The sequence below is a fragment of the plastid genome of Spinacia oleracea (assembly GCF_020520425.1).
Source record: "Spinacia oleracea plastid, complete genome".
NCBI classification, from domain to species: Eukaryota; Viridiplantae; Streptophyta; class Magnoliopsida; order Caryophyllales; family Amaranthaceae; genus Spinacia; species Spinacia oleracea.
Window position 1 is genome coordinate 107,501 of NC_002202.1, and position 17,500 is coordinate 125,000.

At 29.7% G+C, this 17,500-nt stretch overlaps 14 protein-coding genes and 1 non-coding gene, besides 2 other annotated features; 5 read left to right on the forward strand and 10 right to left on the reverse strand. All coding sequences in view use genetic code 11, as the record gives it.

Annotated features, from left to right (window-relative positions):
* SpolCp079 (hypothetical protein) overlaps positions 1-293 on the forward strand; it is a 1,446-nt gene extending 1,153 nt beyond the window's left edge. Inside the window, exon 1 of the mRNA in view lies at positions 1-293. This exon is cut by the window's left edge and continues 1,153 nt beyond it. Within this exon, the coding sequence (NP_054983.1) occupies positions 1-293 (293 nt within the window).
* On the reverse strand, positions 270-2,498 carry ndhF (NADH dehydrogenase subunit 5). Its single transcript has one exon. The coding sequence runs from the start codon at positions 2,496-2,498 to the stop codon at positions 270-272; it is 2,229 nt and encodes a 742-aa protein (NP_054984.1).
* Positions 292-293: a sequence feature (JSB, junction IRB-SSC).
* Positions 293-17,500: part of a sequence feature (SSC) that runs on past the window's edge.
* On the forward strand, positions 3,459-3,632 carry rpl32 (ribosomal protein L32). Its single transcript has one exon. It carries the CDS (start codon positions 3,459-3,461, stop codon positions 3,630-3,632), a length of 174 nt encoding a protein of 57 aa, NP_054985.1.
* On the forward strand, positions 4,582-4,719 carry SpolCp083 (ORF45 protein). The gene has a single exon. The coding sequence runs from the start codon at positions 4,582-4,584 to the stop codon at positions 4,717-4,719; it is 138 nt and encodes a 45-aa protein (NP_054986.1).
* tRNA-Leu (UAG) lies at positions 4,606-4,685 on the forward strand. Its single transcript has one exon. It is a non-coding gene; the product is annotated as a tRNA-Leu (tRNA).
* Positions 4,817-5,788, forward strand: ccsA (cytochrome c biogenesis protein). The gene has a single exon. It carries the CDS (start codon positions 4,817-4,819, stop codon positions 5,786-5,788), a length of 972 nt encoding a protein of 323 aa, NP_054987.1.
* On the reverse strand, positions 5,991-7,496 carry ndhD (NADH dehydrogenase subunit 4). Its single transcript has one exon. The coding sequence runs from the start codon at positions 7,494-7,496 to the stop codon at positions 5,991-5,993; it is 1,506 nt and encodes a 501-aa protein (NP_054988.2).
* psaC (photosystem I subunit VII) lies at positions 7,629-7,874 on the reverse strand. Its single transcript has one exon. The coding sequence runs from the start codon at positions 7,872-7,874 to the stop codon at positions 7,629-7,631; it is 246 nt and encodes an 81-aa protein (NP_054989.1).
* On the reverse strand, positions 8,163-8,468 carry ndhE (NADH dehydrogenase subunit 4L). The gene has a single exon. It carries the CDS (start codon positions 8,466-8,468, stop codon positions 8,163-8,165), a length of 306 nt encoding a protein of 101 aa, NP_054990.1.
* On the reverse strand, positions 8,664-9,194 carry ndhG (NADH dehydrogenase subunit 6). The gene has a single exon. The coding sequence runs from the start codon at positions 9,192-9,194 to the stop codon at positions 8,664-8,666; it is 531 nt and encodes a 176-aa protein (NP_054991.1).
* ndhI (NADH dehydrogenase subunit I) lies at positions 9,481-9,993 on the reverse strand. The gene has a single exon. The coding sequence runs from the start codon at positions 9,991-9,993 to the stop codon at positions 9,481-9,483; it is 513 nt and encodes a 170-aa protein (NP_054992.1).
* Positions 10,098-12,274, reverse strand: ndhA (NADH dehydrogenase subunit 1). One transcript has 2 exons: positions 11,716-12,274; positions 10,098-10,636 (listed from the first exon to the last, which is right to left on the reverse strand). Exons 1-2 carry the CDS (start codon positions 12,272-12,274, stop codon positions 10,098-10,100), a joined length of 1,098 nt encoding a protein of 365 aa, NP_054993.1.
* Positions 12,276-13,457, reverse strand: ndhH (NADH dehydrogenase subunit 7). The gene has a single exon. The coding sequence runs from the start codon at positions 13,455-13,457 to the stop codon at positions 12,276-12,278; it is 1,182 nt and encodes a 393-aa protein (NP_054994.1).
* rps15 (ribosomal protein S15) lies at positions 13,586-13,858 on the reverse strand. Its single transcript has one exon. The coding sequence runs from the start codon at positions 13,856-13,858 to the stop codon at positions 13,586-13,588; it is 273 nt and encodes a 90-aa protein (NP_054995.1).
* The window catches only part of ycf1, a 5,502-nt gene continuing 2,097 nt past the window's right edge, over positions 14,096-17,500 (reverse strand). The window contains exon 1 of the mRNA in view: positions 14,096-17,500. This exon is cut by the window's right edge and continues 2,097 nt beyond it. Within this exon, the coding sequence (NP_054996.1) occupies positions 14,096-17,500 (3,405 nt within the window).

The following is a 17,500-nucleotide window of genomic DNA, read 5'->3' on the forward strand; positions in this document are numbered from 1 at the left end:
CACAATATTTTTTTTATACATGTCAAAATGATGGAAAACAAAGAATTTCTTTTACATATCCACCTAGTTTATCAATTTTCTGGGAAATGATACAAAGAAAGATTTCTTTGGCTACAACAGAAAAATTCTTATATGATGATGAACTATACAATTATTGGATTTATACGAATGAACAAAAAAAAAACAGCTTAAGCAATGAATTTGCTAATAGAATTACAGTTCTAGACAAAGGACTTTTTTATATAGATGTACTTGATAAAAAAACTAGATTATGTAAAAGTAAAAATGAATAAAAAAATGGATACATATAATAAATACCAAAAAAGATACGAAGAGATTCGGCCACCTCCTACATATTTGATACCTTCACCTACAAAAAAACTTGTAACACCAAAACCATTAGGAATTCCATCAATTATTCGTCTATCAAAAAAAGAAACTAGTTCAGACAAACTTCTTATACCCTTAATTAAGAATGTTGAATAAAAAGCATCTATATAACCACGGTTAGCAGACCAATTGTATATAATAGTTATTATATTGTCCCCCAAAATCCGCTTTTGACCCCTTTTATCAAATGAATTAATTAAGTCAAAATTTTTTAAGGATGAATAAATAGGTTTATAAAAAAAGAAGGCTATAAATATTCCAAAAAAAGCTATACTAATTGAAAAAATTGCATTTATCACAAATTCATACCAATCCACAAAATTTTCTGAATTGGAATGTAAAAGATTTATAGATGGAGTTAACCATTTAGTTAATATATCCAAATCCATTCCTTCTTGATTAAATGGGATTCCTATGAATCCAACGAATAAAGTAAACATGATCAATATAATCAGAGGAAATAACATAGTATTGTCCGATTCATAAGGATATAAAGAAATATTCTTATTTTCAAAATAAGTAATAGTAATAAAAGATCGCAGCAATTTTGTTAACTTTACATTTATTTCATATGGTTTTTTCGAAAAAAAAGAAGCCCTTTCTTTATTATTCATTGTTAATAAGTTTAATAAAGAAATTTTTTGATTAATCGTTTTCAATTCTTTTTTGCCCCATAAAGATATTGAATAAAAAGAACTACTTTTTTTTCCACTGTAATTTTTACAAAAAAAGTTTAAATGCCCTTCAAATGTAAGTAAATAGATTCTAAACATATAAAATGCGGTTAATCCGGCTGTGAAATAAGCGATTATTGCGAAAATCGGCGAATACACCCAACTATCATTAAGAATTTCATCTTTGGACCAAAAACAAGCAAGAGGCGGAATACCACAAAGAGAAAGTGTACCTATTAAAAAAGAAGTTTTTGTAATTGGTACATGTTTTGTTAACCCCCCCATAAGAACCATATTCTGACTTTTATCCGGAGAATATCCAACAATAGTTCCCATTGAATGAATAAGAGATCCAGATGCTAAAAACAATAATGCTTTTGAATAAGCATGAGTAATTAAATGAAATAAAGCCGTTCGATAAGAACCCATACCTAGAGCTAACATCATATAACCCAATTGAGACATTGTATAATAAGCTAAACTCCTCTTAATGTCTTTTTGAGCAAGAGCTAAGGTCGCTCCTAATAGTACTGTTATTATACCTATAAAAGATATTACATACATTATGTAAGGTATAACTACAAAAAGGGGCAGGAGTCGAGCAACTAGAAAAATCCCCGCCGCTACCATGGTAGCAGCATGGATGAGAGCTGAAATAGGAGTAGGCCCCTCCATAGCATCAGGTAACCATACATGAAGGGGAAATTGAGCTGATTTAGCAACTGCACCGGCAAATAACAAGAAAGCACATAAAATACAAAATAAGGAATTGACCTCGTTATTCTTAATTAAATTATTGAATATTTCAAACAAATCCCGAAACTCGAAACTACCTGTTATCCAATAAAGACCTAAAATTCCTAATAATAAGCCAAAATCTCCTACACGATTAGTCACAAACGCTTTTTGACAAGCATTTGCGGCAATAGGTCGTGTAAACCAAAAACCTATTAATAGATAGGAACACATTCCCACTAATTCCCAAAAAATATAAATTTGTATCAAATTAGAACTAGTAACTAATCCCAACATGGAAGTATTGAAAAAACTCATATACGCAAAAAATCTCAAATATCCTTGATCATGAGACATATAATTATCACTATAAATAAGAACCAGAATTGCAACAGTAGTAATTAACATTGACATAATAGAAGTAAGTGGGTCCATCAAGTAGCCAAATTCTAAAGAAAAGTCATTATTAATGGTCCAAGACCATAGATATTGATAAATAGAATTACTATTTATTTGTTGAATAGCCAGCTTCATCGAAAAAATCATAACTATACTTAACAACGAAATACTAGAAAAAGCCCATATACGCCGAAGATTTTTTGTTGCCGTCGGAAAAAATAAAAGTCCAGCTCCTATTAACAAGGGAACCGGAAGTGGAAGGAAAGGTATGATCCATGCATATTGGTATATATGTTCCATAATAGAATAGAAAATTTTTATATTTAATTAATTTATATTTTTTGATTTACGATTCACCGGCTCTTGCCTCTTTTGAAAGAAGTCAATAAAAAAATAAAGTTATATAATAACTTAGAATGATTTTTTTTTTCATTTAAAAATTTTTATTCTATATGAAATATTCATATTGATGTTGAGTATTTTTTTTATATTCAAATAACGAAGTTATAATTGGTCAAATATCCTATTTATTAATGAAAGTGAATGCTTAATTATTAAGTAAATAATAAGTAAATAAATGGAACCTTTTGAAGCCTATGAAGTAGAAAGATAAAAAGAATTTCACTATTATTTCTATTTATTTAAGTTATTTCGAAAAAATATTTAAGATTTAATGGATCAAAATTGTACTAAAAAAGAAAAAGACTATGAATCATAAAATAAAAAAAATTAAATATTTTCATTAATTTATTCTGTAATTTATTACAAATAATAAGAATATTATAATTAACTCATTTATGAAAATTATTTGATTGTCTTCCATTCAACAAAAACATTACAAATTTCTATATTTATTAATTATCTATTTTTTATAGATAATAATATTTGTTACTTTACTTTACCTGTTTATATAACATAGAATAAAAAAATGCCTAAAATCATGGATCTTTTAAACAAATTCATTTATGGGGATCATTTCAATTTAAAAATAAAAGATTCCAGTTTTGAATGTGGTTTATTACGTATATGTAAATTAAATGCAACACATCAAAAATAAACAGAGATATAACTCGAAATTAGTATTTATTATTTATTTTTATTAATCTTACTAAATTTCATACGAATTTTTTTTTTATTTAATATTAAAAGGTATCGCCTAGAATCGAAATACATAGATAATGAATAGAAAACACAAATTAGTTTTAACAACAGATGTCTTTCACATCCAACTATAACACTGAATAATCAATTCAAATTTAAATGGCAGTTCCAAAAAAGCGTACTTCGATTTACAAAAAACGTATTCGTAAAAATATTTGGAAAAAAAAGGGATATTGGGCGGCGTTAAAAGCCTTTTCACTAGCAAAATCTCTTTCTACCGGGAATTCAAAAAGTTTTTTTGTACGCAAAATAAGTAATCAAACCTTGGAATAATCGAAATGACTAAAAAACAGTATAAAAAATTTCATTTAGAATCAAAAATATAGAAAATGATTTAGATAGGTTTGCATTTATTAATATTAATTAATGCTTCGAGCTATATAAAATTGTAACCTTTTTCTTATGATATGGAGAATTAAAATTCTTATGCCAACCCTAACATAGTACTTTTGTTTTTGTTTGATTTGAAAAACTATCTATATATAGAAGATTTCATCAACTTTATTTTTTAGTCTATTTTGTCATTTATAAGATGGGGGTTTTTCCCCATCAACCTATTTGTTTTGTCACAATACAGTAAAATATTATTTTTCTATCTATATAATAATATATTTATAATTTTTAGATTTTGTAAAAAAAGGCAAATCGAAAATGGTTAAACTTAAATTTACGGAAGGATTTTTTATTGGAATTGCTTTATTATATATATTCATCCGTTTCAAATCAATCCAAAAAACCTTTTACTATATTTTTAGTATACGCAACTTCTTTGTTGTTTTGTAAATACGTTTCACTAGAGATCAAAATTTTGTTAAAATAACATCAATACTTAACAAAAAAATTCTATTTTTTTATGTATTGAAAGAATCTATGTATTTGCTATTTTTGAAATCCGCTCAAAAATGTATTTTTTATTACTAAATGAAAAAAAATTAGAAAGAACTTTATTGAGGTCTATCCTGGGATGAAAGAAAAAATAGTCTAGTTACAAAGATTTCATTTCAATAAAACATAAACTACACGAAAGTCCATTGACAAATTAAAGCAATACTAGAAAAATGAAATTGACTTAAAATAACAAAACAAACTTCAGTAATATATAATTATTATTATGAATATGAACCATTTCCATTCATGAATAAAAAAGCATTTGCAAACAGAAAATGCAAATGGTTCAACAAAAAAAATGTTGTATTGAATTAATCTCGACGATTGAATAAAAATGGGCTATTATGATTTCAAAGAAGCCGCTATGGTGAAATTGGTAGACACGCTGCTCTTAGGAAGCAGTGCGAGAGCATCTCGGTTCGAGTCCGAGTCGCGGCATGGCATCTTACAAATTCTCAAAAAATTTCAATAGCCCTCTAACCTATAATGAAAATGAAATAAATTTTTGTGCTGATTTTCATTTCATAATTTGGAATTGAGGGATTTCTTTTTTTTTATATATATTTTATATGATATTTTCTACTTTAGAGCATATTTTAACTCATATTTCTTTTTCAACGGTTTCCGTTGTAATTACACTCCATTTGATAACTTTATTAGTCAATGAAATAGTGGGACTATATAATTCATTAGAAAAAGGCATGCTAGTTACTTTTTTCTGTATAACAGGATTATTAGTTACTCGTTGGGTTTATTGGAAGCATTTCCCATTAAGTGATCTATATGAATCATTAATCTTCCTTTCCTGGAGTTTCTACCTTATTCATATGATTCCATCTTTTTTAAAAAAAGAGAAAAATTCTTTAAATGTAATAACTGCACCAAGTGCTATTTTTACCCAAGGATTTGCTACATCGGGCCTATTAACTGAAATGCATCAATCCGGAATATTAGTACCCGCCCTACAATCACAGTGGTTAATGATGCATGTAAGTATGATGGTATTGGGTTATGCAGCTCTTTTAGGCGGATCATTATTATCTGTAACACTTCTAATTATTATATTTCAAAAAGATTTAATACAAGTTTTTGATAAACGAAAACATTTATTAAATGAGTCATTTTTCTTCGGTGAGATTCAATACATAAATGAAAAAAGCAATATAGTACAAAATGCTTCGCCCTCTTATGTTCGAAATTATTACAGGTCCCAATTGATTGAACAACTGGATCATTGGAGTTATCGGGTTATTAGTCTAGGATTTATCTTTTTAACCATAGGTATTCTTTCAGGGGCAGTATGGGCCAATGAGGCATGGGGGTCATATTGGAACTGGGACCCAAAGGAAACTTGGGCGTTTATTACTTGGACCATATTTGCAATTTATTTACATATTCGAACAAATAAAAATTTGCGGGGTGCAAATTCTGCAATTGTGGCTTTTATAGGCTTTCTTATAATTTGGATATGCTATTTTGGGGTTAATCTATTAGGAATAGGGCTACATAGTTATGGTTCATTTACATTAACGCTTAATTAAATGAAAGAAAGAGCCTTACTAATACAAATCTAATACAAATATAGCATCAAGTAATAAGCAAGTTTCTTATAAACAAGTGAGAACCATTTAAATCATGATTTAAATGGTTCTCACAACCGTCAAAAATGCCTGATTATAATTCCGATTTAATCTTGCTTCGTCTTACGTAAAGAAGATATTTTTTCATTTAATGAAAGGAAATCTATCTATAAAAATAATTGGATAAAATAGCTTCCACTTTCTCAACTGATAGTGAGAGAACTAAATCCGGGTAAACCCCAATACCTATTACTGGTAAAAAGATAGAAGTTGAAACAAACAACTCTCGCGGACCAGAATCAAAAAAAGAAGAGTTTGAAATGTTAAATAATTTATATCCATAGAACATTTGACGTGACATAGATAATAAATAAATAGGAGTTAATATCATTCCAATTGCCATTCCAAAAGTAATTAGTAGTTTTGGTATTAAAAGATATTTTTGGCTAGTAATTAGTCCAAAAAATACTATTAATTCGGCAATGAAACCACTCATGCCGGGTAATGCAAGAGATGCCATTGAAAAGCTACTGAAGAGTGTGAATATTTTTGGCATTGGAATCGCGATTCCGCCCATTTCGTCGAGATAAACAAGGCGTATTCTATCGTAACTAGTTCCCGCTAAGAAAAAAAGTGCAGCACCAATAAATCCATGAGAAATTATTTGTAAAATGGCCCCATTAAGGCCCGTATCGGTTATAGAACTAATTCCTATAATTATGAAACCCATGTGAGATACGGAGGAATAGGCTATTCTTTTTTTTAAATTACGTTGCCCGGGAGATGTTGAAGCTGCATAGATTATTTGCATTGTGCCTATTATCATCAACCAAGGAGAAAATATCGAATGAGCATGAGGTAATAATTCCATATTGATCCGAACCAATCCATATGCTCCCATTTTTAATAAAATTCCGGCTAGCAGCATACAAGTACTGTAATGCGCTTCTCCGTGGGTATCTGGTAACCATGTATGTAAGGGTATAATCGGTAATTTGACAGCAAAAGCAATAAAAAATCCAATATAGAATATTATTTCTAATGCCACAGGATACGATTGATTAACTAATGTTTCTAAATTTAATGTTGGTTCATTGGAACCATATAAACCAACACCTAGAACTCCCATTAATAGAAAAATAGAACCCCCCGCAGTATACAAAATAAATTTAGTAGCGGAGTAGAGACGTTTCTTTCCCCCCCACATGGATAAAAGTAGATAAACAGGAATTAATTCTAATTCCCACATTATGAAAAAAAGTAAAAGATCTCGGGACGAAAATAATCCTATTTGAGCACTATACATCGCTAACATCAAGAAATGAAATAATTGCGAATTTCGAGTAACAGGCCAAGCCGCTAGAGTAGCTAAAGTAGTGATGAATCCCGTTAGTAAAATGGGTCCTATCGAAAGTCCATCGATTCCTAATCTCCAATGGAAATCAAAAAAGTTGATCCATTTATAATCTTCAACCAGTTGGATTAATGGATCATCCGGTTGAAAATGATAAAAAAACACATAGGTCATTAGAAGGAGCTCTATCATAGAAATACATATAGTATACCACCTAATAACCTTATTTCCTCTATGAGGAAATAAGAAAATTAAAGAACCGGCAAATATGGGCAAAACTACAATTGTTGTTAACCAGGGAAAAGAATTCGTGATAAAGACAAGATATACTTGGGCCAAAAAAACCCGTACCCAAAAGGAAATTGATTTCTTTTGGGTACGGGTTTTTGTCGGTAAAAAAAATCCAAATAGAATAATATGGATTCAAATGGAGTTTTCTGAAACGTATCAATACCCTAGACCCATACTGCGGGTTGTTTCATGCCATAAATAAACCCGAACGCTTAAAAAATCCGTTGGACAAGCGGATTCACATCTCTTACAACCAACACAATCCTCTGTTCTTGGAGCAGAAGCTATTTGTTTAGCTTTACATCCATCCCAAGGTATCATTTCTAATACATCTGTGGGGCAAGCTCGAACACATTGAGTACATCCTATACATGTATCATAAATCTTAACTGAATGTGACATTGGGTCTCTAATTTTTTTTTAACTTCATTAATTTTCGATCTAGTTCTAGTAAAGTAAATGAAATACATATTTAAATACCAGACGAATCAATGATTTCCCAGAATTTTTGGAATCAATCTATTTCTGGAGGAGAAAGGGAAAAGAGGTCCAAAATACTTTGATTTATTACATTTTGGAAAGTATATCTTAAGGTGCAAGATCTAGTAATATAATTTGAATTGATAAATATTAAAATTTCAAATTTTAGAATCGAATTTACTAAAATAATAAAAAGAAAAAATACTATAACTATTTATTCAATAAATTCGATTGATTGATACGAATGGATTTTCTGTTACGATAAATTGAAGAAACAATAGCCGGTCCAATAGCTGCTTCAGCGGCTGCAATGGCTATAACAAAAATGGAGAAAATGTTTCCCTTTAATTGGCGACTATCAAAAAAATCAGAAAATGTTACAAAGTTTAGATTAACTGCATTCAATATAAGTTCAAGGCACATAAGAGCGCGAACTAAATTTCGACTCGTGACTAATCCATAAATCCCGATAGAAAATAAAAAAGCACTCAAAACAAGTACATGCTCGAGTATCATTGACCAACTCCTTATCAATCTCGATTCCTTTCAATATGAACAACAATTAAACCGCTTTGATTGACTAGAATATAACAAGTTAGAATAGAATAAATTAAGAACAAAAAAATAGAACTAAAAATTTCTAAATAAATTCAAATAGAATTGAATGAAAAAATAGAAAATTTATTTTGATTTTTTAAAAATTATATATTATTATTGACGAGCCACAGCAATTGCACCTATTAAAGAAACTAAAAGAATTATTGAAATGAGTTCAAATGGAAGAAAAAAATCGGTTGATAAATGAATTCCAATTTGTTGACTAGCGTTTATTAAATCTTGTTCGAGAATCTGGTTTGATTTTGTAGTCCAAATAATCCCATACCAAGATGTATTTAGAATAGTACTAATTAATGAAACAAAAAGACTTATACAAACCAATGAAGTAACCCCGTCCCCAACAGTCCACAGCTGAAACTTTTTGTCATATTCTGGACCACTCATGAACATCACAGAAAATATGATTAATACATTTATAGCTCCCACATAAATAAGGAGTTGTGCAGAAGCTACAAAGTGGGAGTTTGCTAGAATATAGAATAAAGATATACACACAAGAACCAATCCCAATGAAAAGGCAGAAAAAATAGGATTGGTAAATAATACCACTCCTAGAGCCCCTAATATAAGACCCGACCCCAGAAAGACTAAAAGAAAATCATGTATTGGTCCAGGTAAATCCATTATATGTCAAATAAGAGATAAAAAATCGGAATGTTTCATGATCTTATTGATTTGAACAGGAAAAAAGAAGTTTATGCGTTGCTAATTGTTAAATCCTAATGTGTATGACTTGATGTAAGTAAAGTCAATTTATTGGACCCATCCCATTCTTTTTTTATCTGAGAGGGTAGTTCTCAACTAAAATTATTTAAAATAATTACAGTAAACCGAACACCTATTGTAAATACAAATAAAATTTTTGAATTTAAACTTAAAAAAAAGAACCTTAATAAGTGAAAATTAGTCTTCAATCGCAAGCTTTCTCTTTTGTTTGAGGCGAATTCAAAATTGTTCGAATTGTGTAATCATCGGTTATTGATATTGGTAAACGACCCAGAGCAATTTGATTATAATTTAATTCGTGACGATCATAAGTAGAAAGCTCATATTCTTCAGTCATTGATAAACAATTGGTTGGACAATACTCAACACAATTACCACAAAATATACAAATTCCGAAATCAATGCTGTAATTAAGCAACCGTTTCTTTCGAATATCCGTTTCCAATTTCCAATCAACAACGGGCAAATCTATAGGACATGCACGAACACATACTTCACAAGCAATGCATTTATCGAATTCAAAGTGAATTCGACCACGAAAACGCTCCGATGTTATTAATTTTTCATAAGGATATTGAATAGTTACAGGTAAGCGGTTAGCATGGGATAGGGTAATCATAAAACTTTGACCAATGTACCTTGCCGCGCGTATTGTTTGTTGACCATAATTGATGAACCCAGTTACCATAGGGAACATAGAGTAAATATCAAAAAATAAGATTTTGTTTCTTTCTCTTGTTTGTGACAAATTGTGAATTATAGATTATAGTAAGTATATAAAATATACTTTGTTTTTAGAATTTATAATGAAAAGAGTTGGGAAGAAGTTGTTAATAATAGATTACCTAAAGAAATAGGTAAAAGAAATTTCCATCCAAGATTTAATAATTGGTCCATTCTCAGTCTAGGTAAAGTCCATCTTGTTGTGATAGGAATGAACAAGAACAAAAAAGTTTTAGCTAATGTAATGAAAATACCAATTGTTGTTCCAAAGACTCCATCTATTTTATTTATTTCAAAAAACTCCGAGATGAATATGTATGGAATAGAGAGATTCCAACCACCCAAGTAAAGAACGGTTACAAATAATGAAGAGATTAGTAGATTTAAATAAGACGCAACATAAAATAAACCAAATTTAATACCGGAATATTCGGTTTGATAACCTGCTACTAATTCTTCTTCTGCTTCTGGTAAATCAAAAGGCAATCTCTCGCATTCTGCTAGAGAAGAAATTATAAAAACAATAAATCCTATAGGTTGCCGCCACAAATTCCATCCCCAAAAACCATATTTTGACTGCGCCTCAACTATATCAACTGTACTTGAACTATTAGATAATTATAGTCGATGATAAGATCACCCTTGTCATCGCTATTACAGAACCGTACATGAGATTTTCACCTCATACGGCTCCTCAAGAGCCATAAATAAATCTAAAGGATTGATTCGATATTTATTAATCTTGATATGTTTGTAAAATAAATAAAGTGAAAATCAATCAAAAACCCTGAATTAGACCAATCAAATTCTGTCTGCTATACTAATAAAAAATTGCTTCGGAATTGATCTCATCCTTTCTTTCATTTTGAAGAATTTACTTTTTTTATTGAGTAATAACTTAATTCTTGAATAAAATACGCTTTTTAACAATATTAATAAAAATTTTACCTTATTTTTTTTTGATTCCGAAAAAAAAATTGCATTTATTCATAATTTAGACCATGGTCTAAATTAAATTTCCCCGAATATAGATATCGGAAAAAGATCTTTTTTGCATTATATTAATATTATCTAGTTTTTTTCGTCCCTCTTATTTCTTTTATTTAGGCTTAAAATAAAGTAAAAGATTACTTCGTTCCTGATAGTTATTCATTTAATCGGTGGATAGGAGCATACTCTGGATCGGAATTTGCGGGAGTACTACTTGATCATTTCTACCAATTTAAAGCCTCAATTAGTATTTCGTTTATGTAAAAAGATCTCTTCAGATAACTTACATAATCTCTATTACAAATCCTTTGTGTACTTTGGTGTTCCTAATCATCCACTTATTTTTGTTCAATCTCTATGGTAAGTAATTTATGGTAATACGTCTAAAAAAAGATAGTAAAAACTCCATAGAATTGTTATTTTCAACCCGCTTCAAGTCATGATGGCTAATTAATCAATCTTGGGGAAACAACCTTGACTGCTTATGTTTATTTTCGTTTAACCCTTGTACATAGGCAATGAGATTCGGTTTTTTACTGCAAATTTGGAAGCTGTTTTCTTTCACTCATCTAACTATCTGTTTTAACTTATCAACCGGATTTGTGAATAAAAAAAATATGATGCTATTCAATACATTTTATTTTTATTCTTAAAAACATAAAAATACATAGGTAAAGGTGAAGACCTATGTCTTAACGAATCACACGTAGAGATATGGATAACACACATAGAGTTAATGGTATTTCATAACTAATTGATTGGGCAGCAGCCCGTAGACCACCTAAAAAGGAATATTTATTATTTGATCCATATCCTGACATAAGAAGTCCAATCGGAGCAATGCTTGAAACAGCGATCCATAAAAAAACACCAATACTGAGATCGGCTAGAACAAGGCGAGACCCAAAAGGAATTATTAAGTAACCTAGTAGAATCGATATGACTGCTATAGAAGGTCCAATACTAAATAAATATGTATCCCCCCTAGATGGAAGAAGGTTTTCTTTAAAAAGCAGTTTTGTTCCGTCCGCTAAAGCTTGAAGAATCCCCAAAGGACCAGCATATTCAGGTCCAATACGTTGTTGTATACTTGCGGATATTTCTCTTTCTAACCATACAATTACTAGTACACCTATTGTAATTCCCAATACGAGAATCAAAATAGGGAAAAGCATCCATATAGTCTCATAAACCTCTTTTAAGAATTCCAATCTGGAAAAAGAATTGATAGCTTGTACTTTTGTTGTTGTTGTATCAATTATCATTTCAACGATCAACTTCTCCCATAATGATATCTATGCTACCTAGTATCGTCATAATATCAGCCAATTTCATTTTTTTAACTAACTGAGGAAGAATTTGCAAATTGATAAAACCCGGGGGACGAATTTTCCATCTCCAAGGAAAAACACTCTGATCTCCTATCAAAAATATTCCTAATTCTCCCTTTGGGGCTTCGACTCTTACATAAAGCTCTTGTTTCGACAATTCAAAAGCAGGAGATGGCTTTTTACTAATGAATCGATATTCAAAATCATTCCATTCAGGATATTTTATTCTATTAAAGCGTCGAATTTCTAAATTCTCATAGGGACCCCCTGGAATTCCTTCTAGAGCTTGTTGTATAATTTTTACAGATTCGGCCATTTCACCGATTCGTATTAAATAACGAGCTAATGAATCTCCTTCTTTTTGCCATTGGACTTCCCAATCAAATTCGTCGTAACACTCATAATGATCAACTTTACGCAGGTCCCATTGTATTCCGGAAGCGCGTAGCATTGGGCCTGATAAACCCCAATTTATTGCTTCTTCTCCACCAATAATGCCGACGTTCTCAACTCGTTCTAAAAAAATAGGATTTCGCGTAATAAGTTTTTGGTATTCAGTAAGCCCTATTAAAAAATAATCACAAAAATCTAAACATTTATCTATCCATCCATAAGGAAGATCGGCAGCTACTCCTCCAATACGAAAATAATTATGCATCATTCTCATACCGGTAGCAGCTTCGAATAAATCATATATTAATTCCCTTTCTCTTAAAATATAGAAAAAAGGGGTCTGCGCGCCAATATCGGCCATAAAAGGGCCGAGCCATAATAAATGCGAAGCTATCCGACTTAACTCCAACATAATTACTCTGATATAGCTAGCTCTTTTAGGTACTTGAATATTTCCCAATTGTTCTGGTCCATTTACAGTTATTGCTTCTGTAAACATAGTAGCTAAATAATCCCAACGTGTTACATAAGGCAGATATTGTATAATTGTTCGATTTTCCGCAATTTTTTCCATACCTCTGTGTAAATAACCCACTATCGGTTCACAGTCAATAACATCTTCACCGTCTAAAGTAACGATGAGTCGGAGAACACCGTGCATTGATGGATGGTGAGGGCCCATATTGACTATCATGAGGTCTTTTCTGGTAGTTGGTACAGCCATAGGTTTTTCCCCGATTCATTCTTTCACAAATTCATTTTTCCATGAATTGCTGAAAACAAAAAGACGTTCATCAAAATTCAAGATCTAATAAATCAAATAATTCAAATAATTCAAAATGACTCTTCAAATTAACGTGTTTTTAGTTCTCGAATGTTCAATTTACTGATTAATTCTTTATAACGTACTCCATTTATCTTTAACAAATAAGCCAGCAGTCGTTGACGTTTTCCCAGAGTTTTTCGTAGACCCCGCTGAGATGAATAGTCTTTTTTGTGCAATTCCAAATGTAAAGTAAGTCTTCTTATCTTATTGGTAAAACAGAATACTTGAAATTCAACAGAACCCTTGTTTTCTTCTTTTTTTTCATCCGAAATTACGGATATGAATGAATTTTTTTTCATAAATTCTTAACCTTCCTTACTTTTTTTACCAAATATAGAATTTTACCGATCAGTAATAATAATGCCAGCTATTTTAATCTGGTATACACAATACCTTATTGATTTATTTTATCAAAGAAACTTTGATTCATTTCGGATATAATAGATACGTTATCGAATTAGTATCATGTATAGGAATTGAATGTACAACAAGGCGTATGTACATTTATTTATCTACCAAATATATCATCGATTTATTTAAAATTGTGGATACATATGTATTCTTAATATACTAAAACGACTTCCGTTATTAGTATCAAACCAAAAACGGTTCATACAAGCTAAATCTTCTAATCGATAATTGGGCCAAAGAAAGAATTTTAAATTTCTAAGTGTATTTTTATCTCGATCAAGATCTTTTTTTTCATCAAAAAATTGATTACAGTTTTTTACTCGATTCTCCATTGGGTTTGTATTCACACCATTATTATTTCTTGAATTCAAACAAAGTAGAATTCTTAATTCTCTACGACGCCTAGGCGATAAAAGATTTTCAGGAGCAAGCAAATCAAAATTGTTTTTGTTTCTTTCACCTAAAAATTTTTTATCAACATTTTCACTGTATCGTTTTTGATTATTTTGGTGTTTACTCTTATGAACCAATGAAATACCTATGGTTTGATACAGAAGAAATTGTCCATCGCCCCTTATAGAAAGACGAATCGGTTCAATAATCAATACTCTTTTTTGTTTCCAGTTTGGACAATTAAAATCTTTCCGATCTAGCATTATATCCATACTCAGTTCTTTTCTTTCTATAGAGGATATAAGAATTTCTATTGGATTGATCAATCGAAGCACGAGACAATATACTTGGATATTATCCATCAGTTTTTCATTCAAAGAATCGGCCCATTTCAATTGAAAAAGCAAATATCTTTTTAGGAATAAATCGAATTCTGCTTCTATAACACTCTTAGGTTGTTTTTGTTTTATAGGCTTTTTAATATCTATAAAACTTATATAATCTTCTTCAATATCTTTTTCATAGTTTTCTTGAACATATGATCCAAGATCTTCTTTACTTACCAGTTCCTTTTCGTCTTGATTCCGATTCTCTAATTCAAAAGATTTTTTTTCATTTGATGGTATAAAAGGATTTGTTTTTTTCTTTCTATTGATGCTTTTATTTTTACTAAACTTTTCACTTACATTAGAATTTGAAAAAAGCAAATTAATTGGTATAACCCACGGTTTCATTTTATATGCATTATAAAATGAAAAAAATTCGGAGAAAAACCAAAATTCTAGATTTGATATGGGACGGCTCAGTATTTTTTCATTCATTCCCATCCAATCAAAAAGTTTGTTTTTTTGATCGGATTGCTTGATTTCTTGATAAATTGTGCTATAAACAAGACTTTTCTTATTAATTTTTTCAACAATTTGATAATTCCTAGGTTCAGTTTTAGTATTTTCATTTATGCTAGTACTGATATCGATCCAGTCCTCAATGTCGATTTTATTTCGAAGAGAAAAATCGAGAATTTTAAAATCCAAATATTTTCTATCTATATTTTTATCTATATCCATAATTTTTGTTTTTTCTAAATAACTAAAATTACTGATAGGGATATTCCACCACATGTCAATAAATTTGTTGTTATTTATGTTGTAATTATAAGTATAAGAAAATTCTTGGTTTTTATTTACTTGGAATGGTAGTCCATAACTATATCTATATGAATCGTTCTTATTTTTATAATTAAAAAATTTATATGATAAAACATCATATCTATAGTTCTTTTGAAAATTATATTTTTGATCTGGTAATAACAATAAATGCTTTTTGGAATTAATTAATTCTTCGTTTTGATATAAATTTGTATTTTCAACCTCACAATGTTCAGTTACTCTATTTCGCCATTTTTGTGGTACTAATCGAGACCATTTTAGCTGAGATAAATTGTATTGATAATTATTTTTCAATTTTAACCAGTTTTTCCATTGGTTCATTCCGGAATTCGGAAGTTTTTTAGTCTTTAACTCGGAATTAGTTATTCCTTGAGTTCCAAAAAAATCTTTTATTTCATTTTTAAGAAATAAAGATATTCCACGATACTGAAGGACTAATCTTAACTTATATAAGTTAAGAATTTTGGCTTGGGATAATTTGTAAAATACATAGGCTTGTGACAAAAAAGAAAAATCTGAAATAATCTTTGAATTATTTTTACTAGTACTAAGAAAAGGTAAAAATTTTTTGTTTATAGTTGAAATAAACTGAATTCTATTTTTATTTGTTTTAGTAATACTTTCATTATTGTAAATTGATTTATCAATCCCATTTTTTGTTGATTCAAGAAAAAGTTGTGTATTAATTTTGGGAATATTAATGATATATAGAAATATATCTCCGTATATCCTTTCCCTAAAAAATTTCAAAATATAATTTGAATTACGGATTAATCGAGCATTTCTTCTTTTTAATATCTGACCCAAATTTTTCGTACCATAACGAGTTTTCTTAGGACTCATTTTTAGTTTGTCGTTTGAAATTTTTTCTATTTTATTTTTAATTATCCTTGTTCTATTAGCCAAATCTTTCATTTTTTTTTCGGTCACTGAAGAATTTGTCTGATTCAAGAATCGAATTTGAACGGATGATTCATGAATCATATGATTTTTGATTCTTGAATCTTTTTCACTTTTTATTTCACTAGATGCTTCTTTCAACCCAAATACTCCAATTGTATTTACGGTTGACATTTTTCGTATTATTTTTTTAAAAAAAGGAAAGATTTCAATAATCCAATTGTTTGTTTCATTTTGTAACTTTAGAAAAAATAGAATTTTTTCTTTTAGTCTTTTTCGAACTTGGAAGTTTCCTTTTATAAGTTTTTCAATTTTTTTGTCGAGTTGTTTAAAAATAGGTTGAAAAAAAGAAGGCCGTTTTCGGGGAGGACCAAAAGGGATGTCAGTTTCTAATCCCACAACTGTTAAAAAGCAAAAAGCATCTATTTGATTTTGTTCCTTTTTTTTTTTATCTTGATGATAAGGTCGTATCATAGATTTATGCCAAGGTTTTAGACAGAAAGGAGATAATATCTTTATCTGCATACCATCTGTTAACCAGTTTTTAGGAAATTCTTTTTCTGATAATTGAACACCATTATAGGTACATTTAATATGCATTTCACTAGTCCACTCCTTGAAATCGTCCGACCACTCAGGAAGTTGGAATAATAATATACGACCGATATTTTTTCCTGTTATCAATAAAGGCAATAGAATGTATTTTCTAAGAATTGATTGAGTTAGTAATATCAAACTTCTTATTATTTGAGCACCTGGAATAGTATCCCAAGTTTCGGCTATGTCTAGTCGTATTTGTTCTTGTTTTTTTTCTTTGTCTTTTTTGTGCTCTTTAGCTTTTTCTTTTTTTTTTAATTCTTCTTCTTTATAATTAGAAATATCCAATTCTGGGTTTTTTCCCATATAATTTTTAAAAATTCGTTTAATTAATCTGGAAAAAGTAATAGAAAAAAAAGAGGATTTATTCGTTCTGTCTAAAAAAAGTGGGGAATGTATATTTGCTTGAAACAATTCCCAAATAACTATTTTACGTCTTTGACTACGCATGGAACCTTTGATTATATCTCG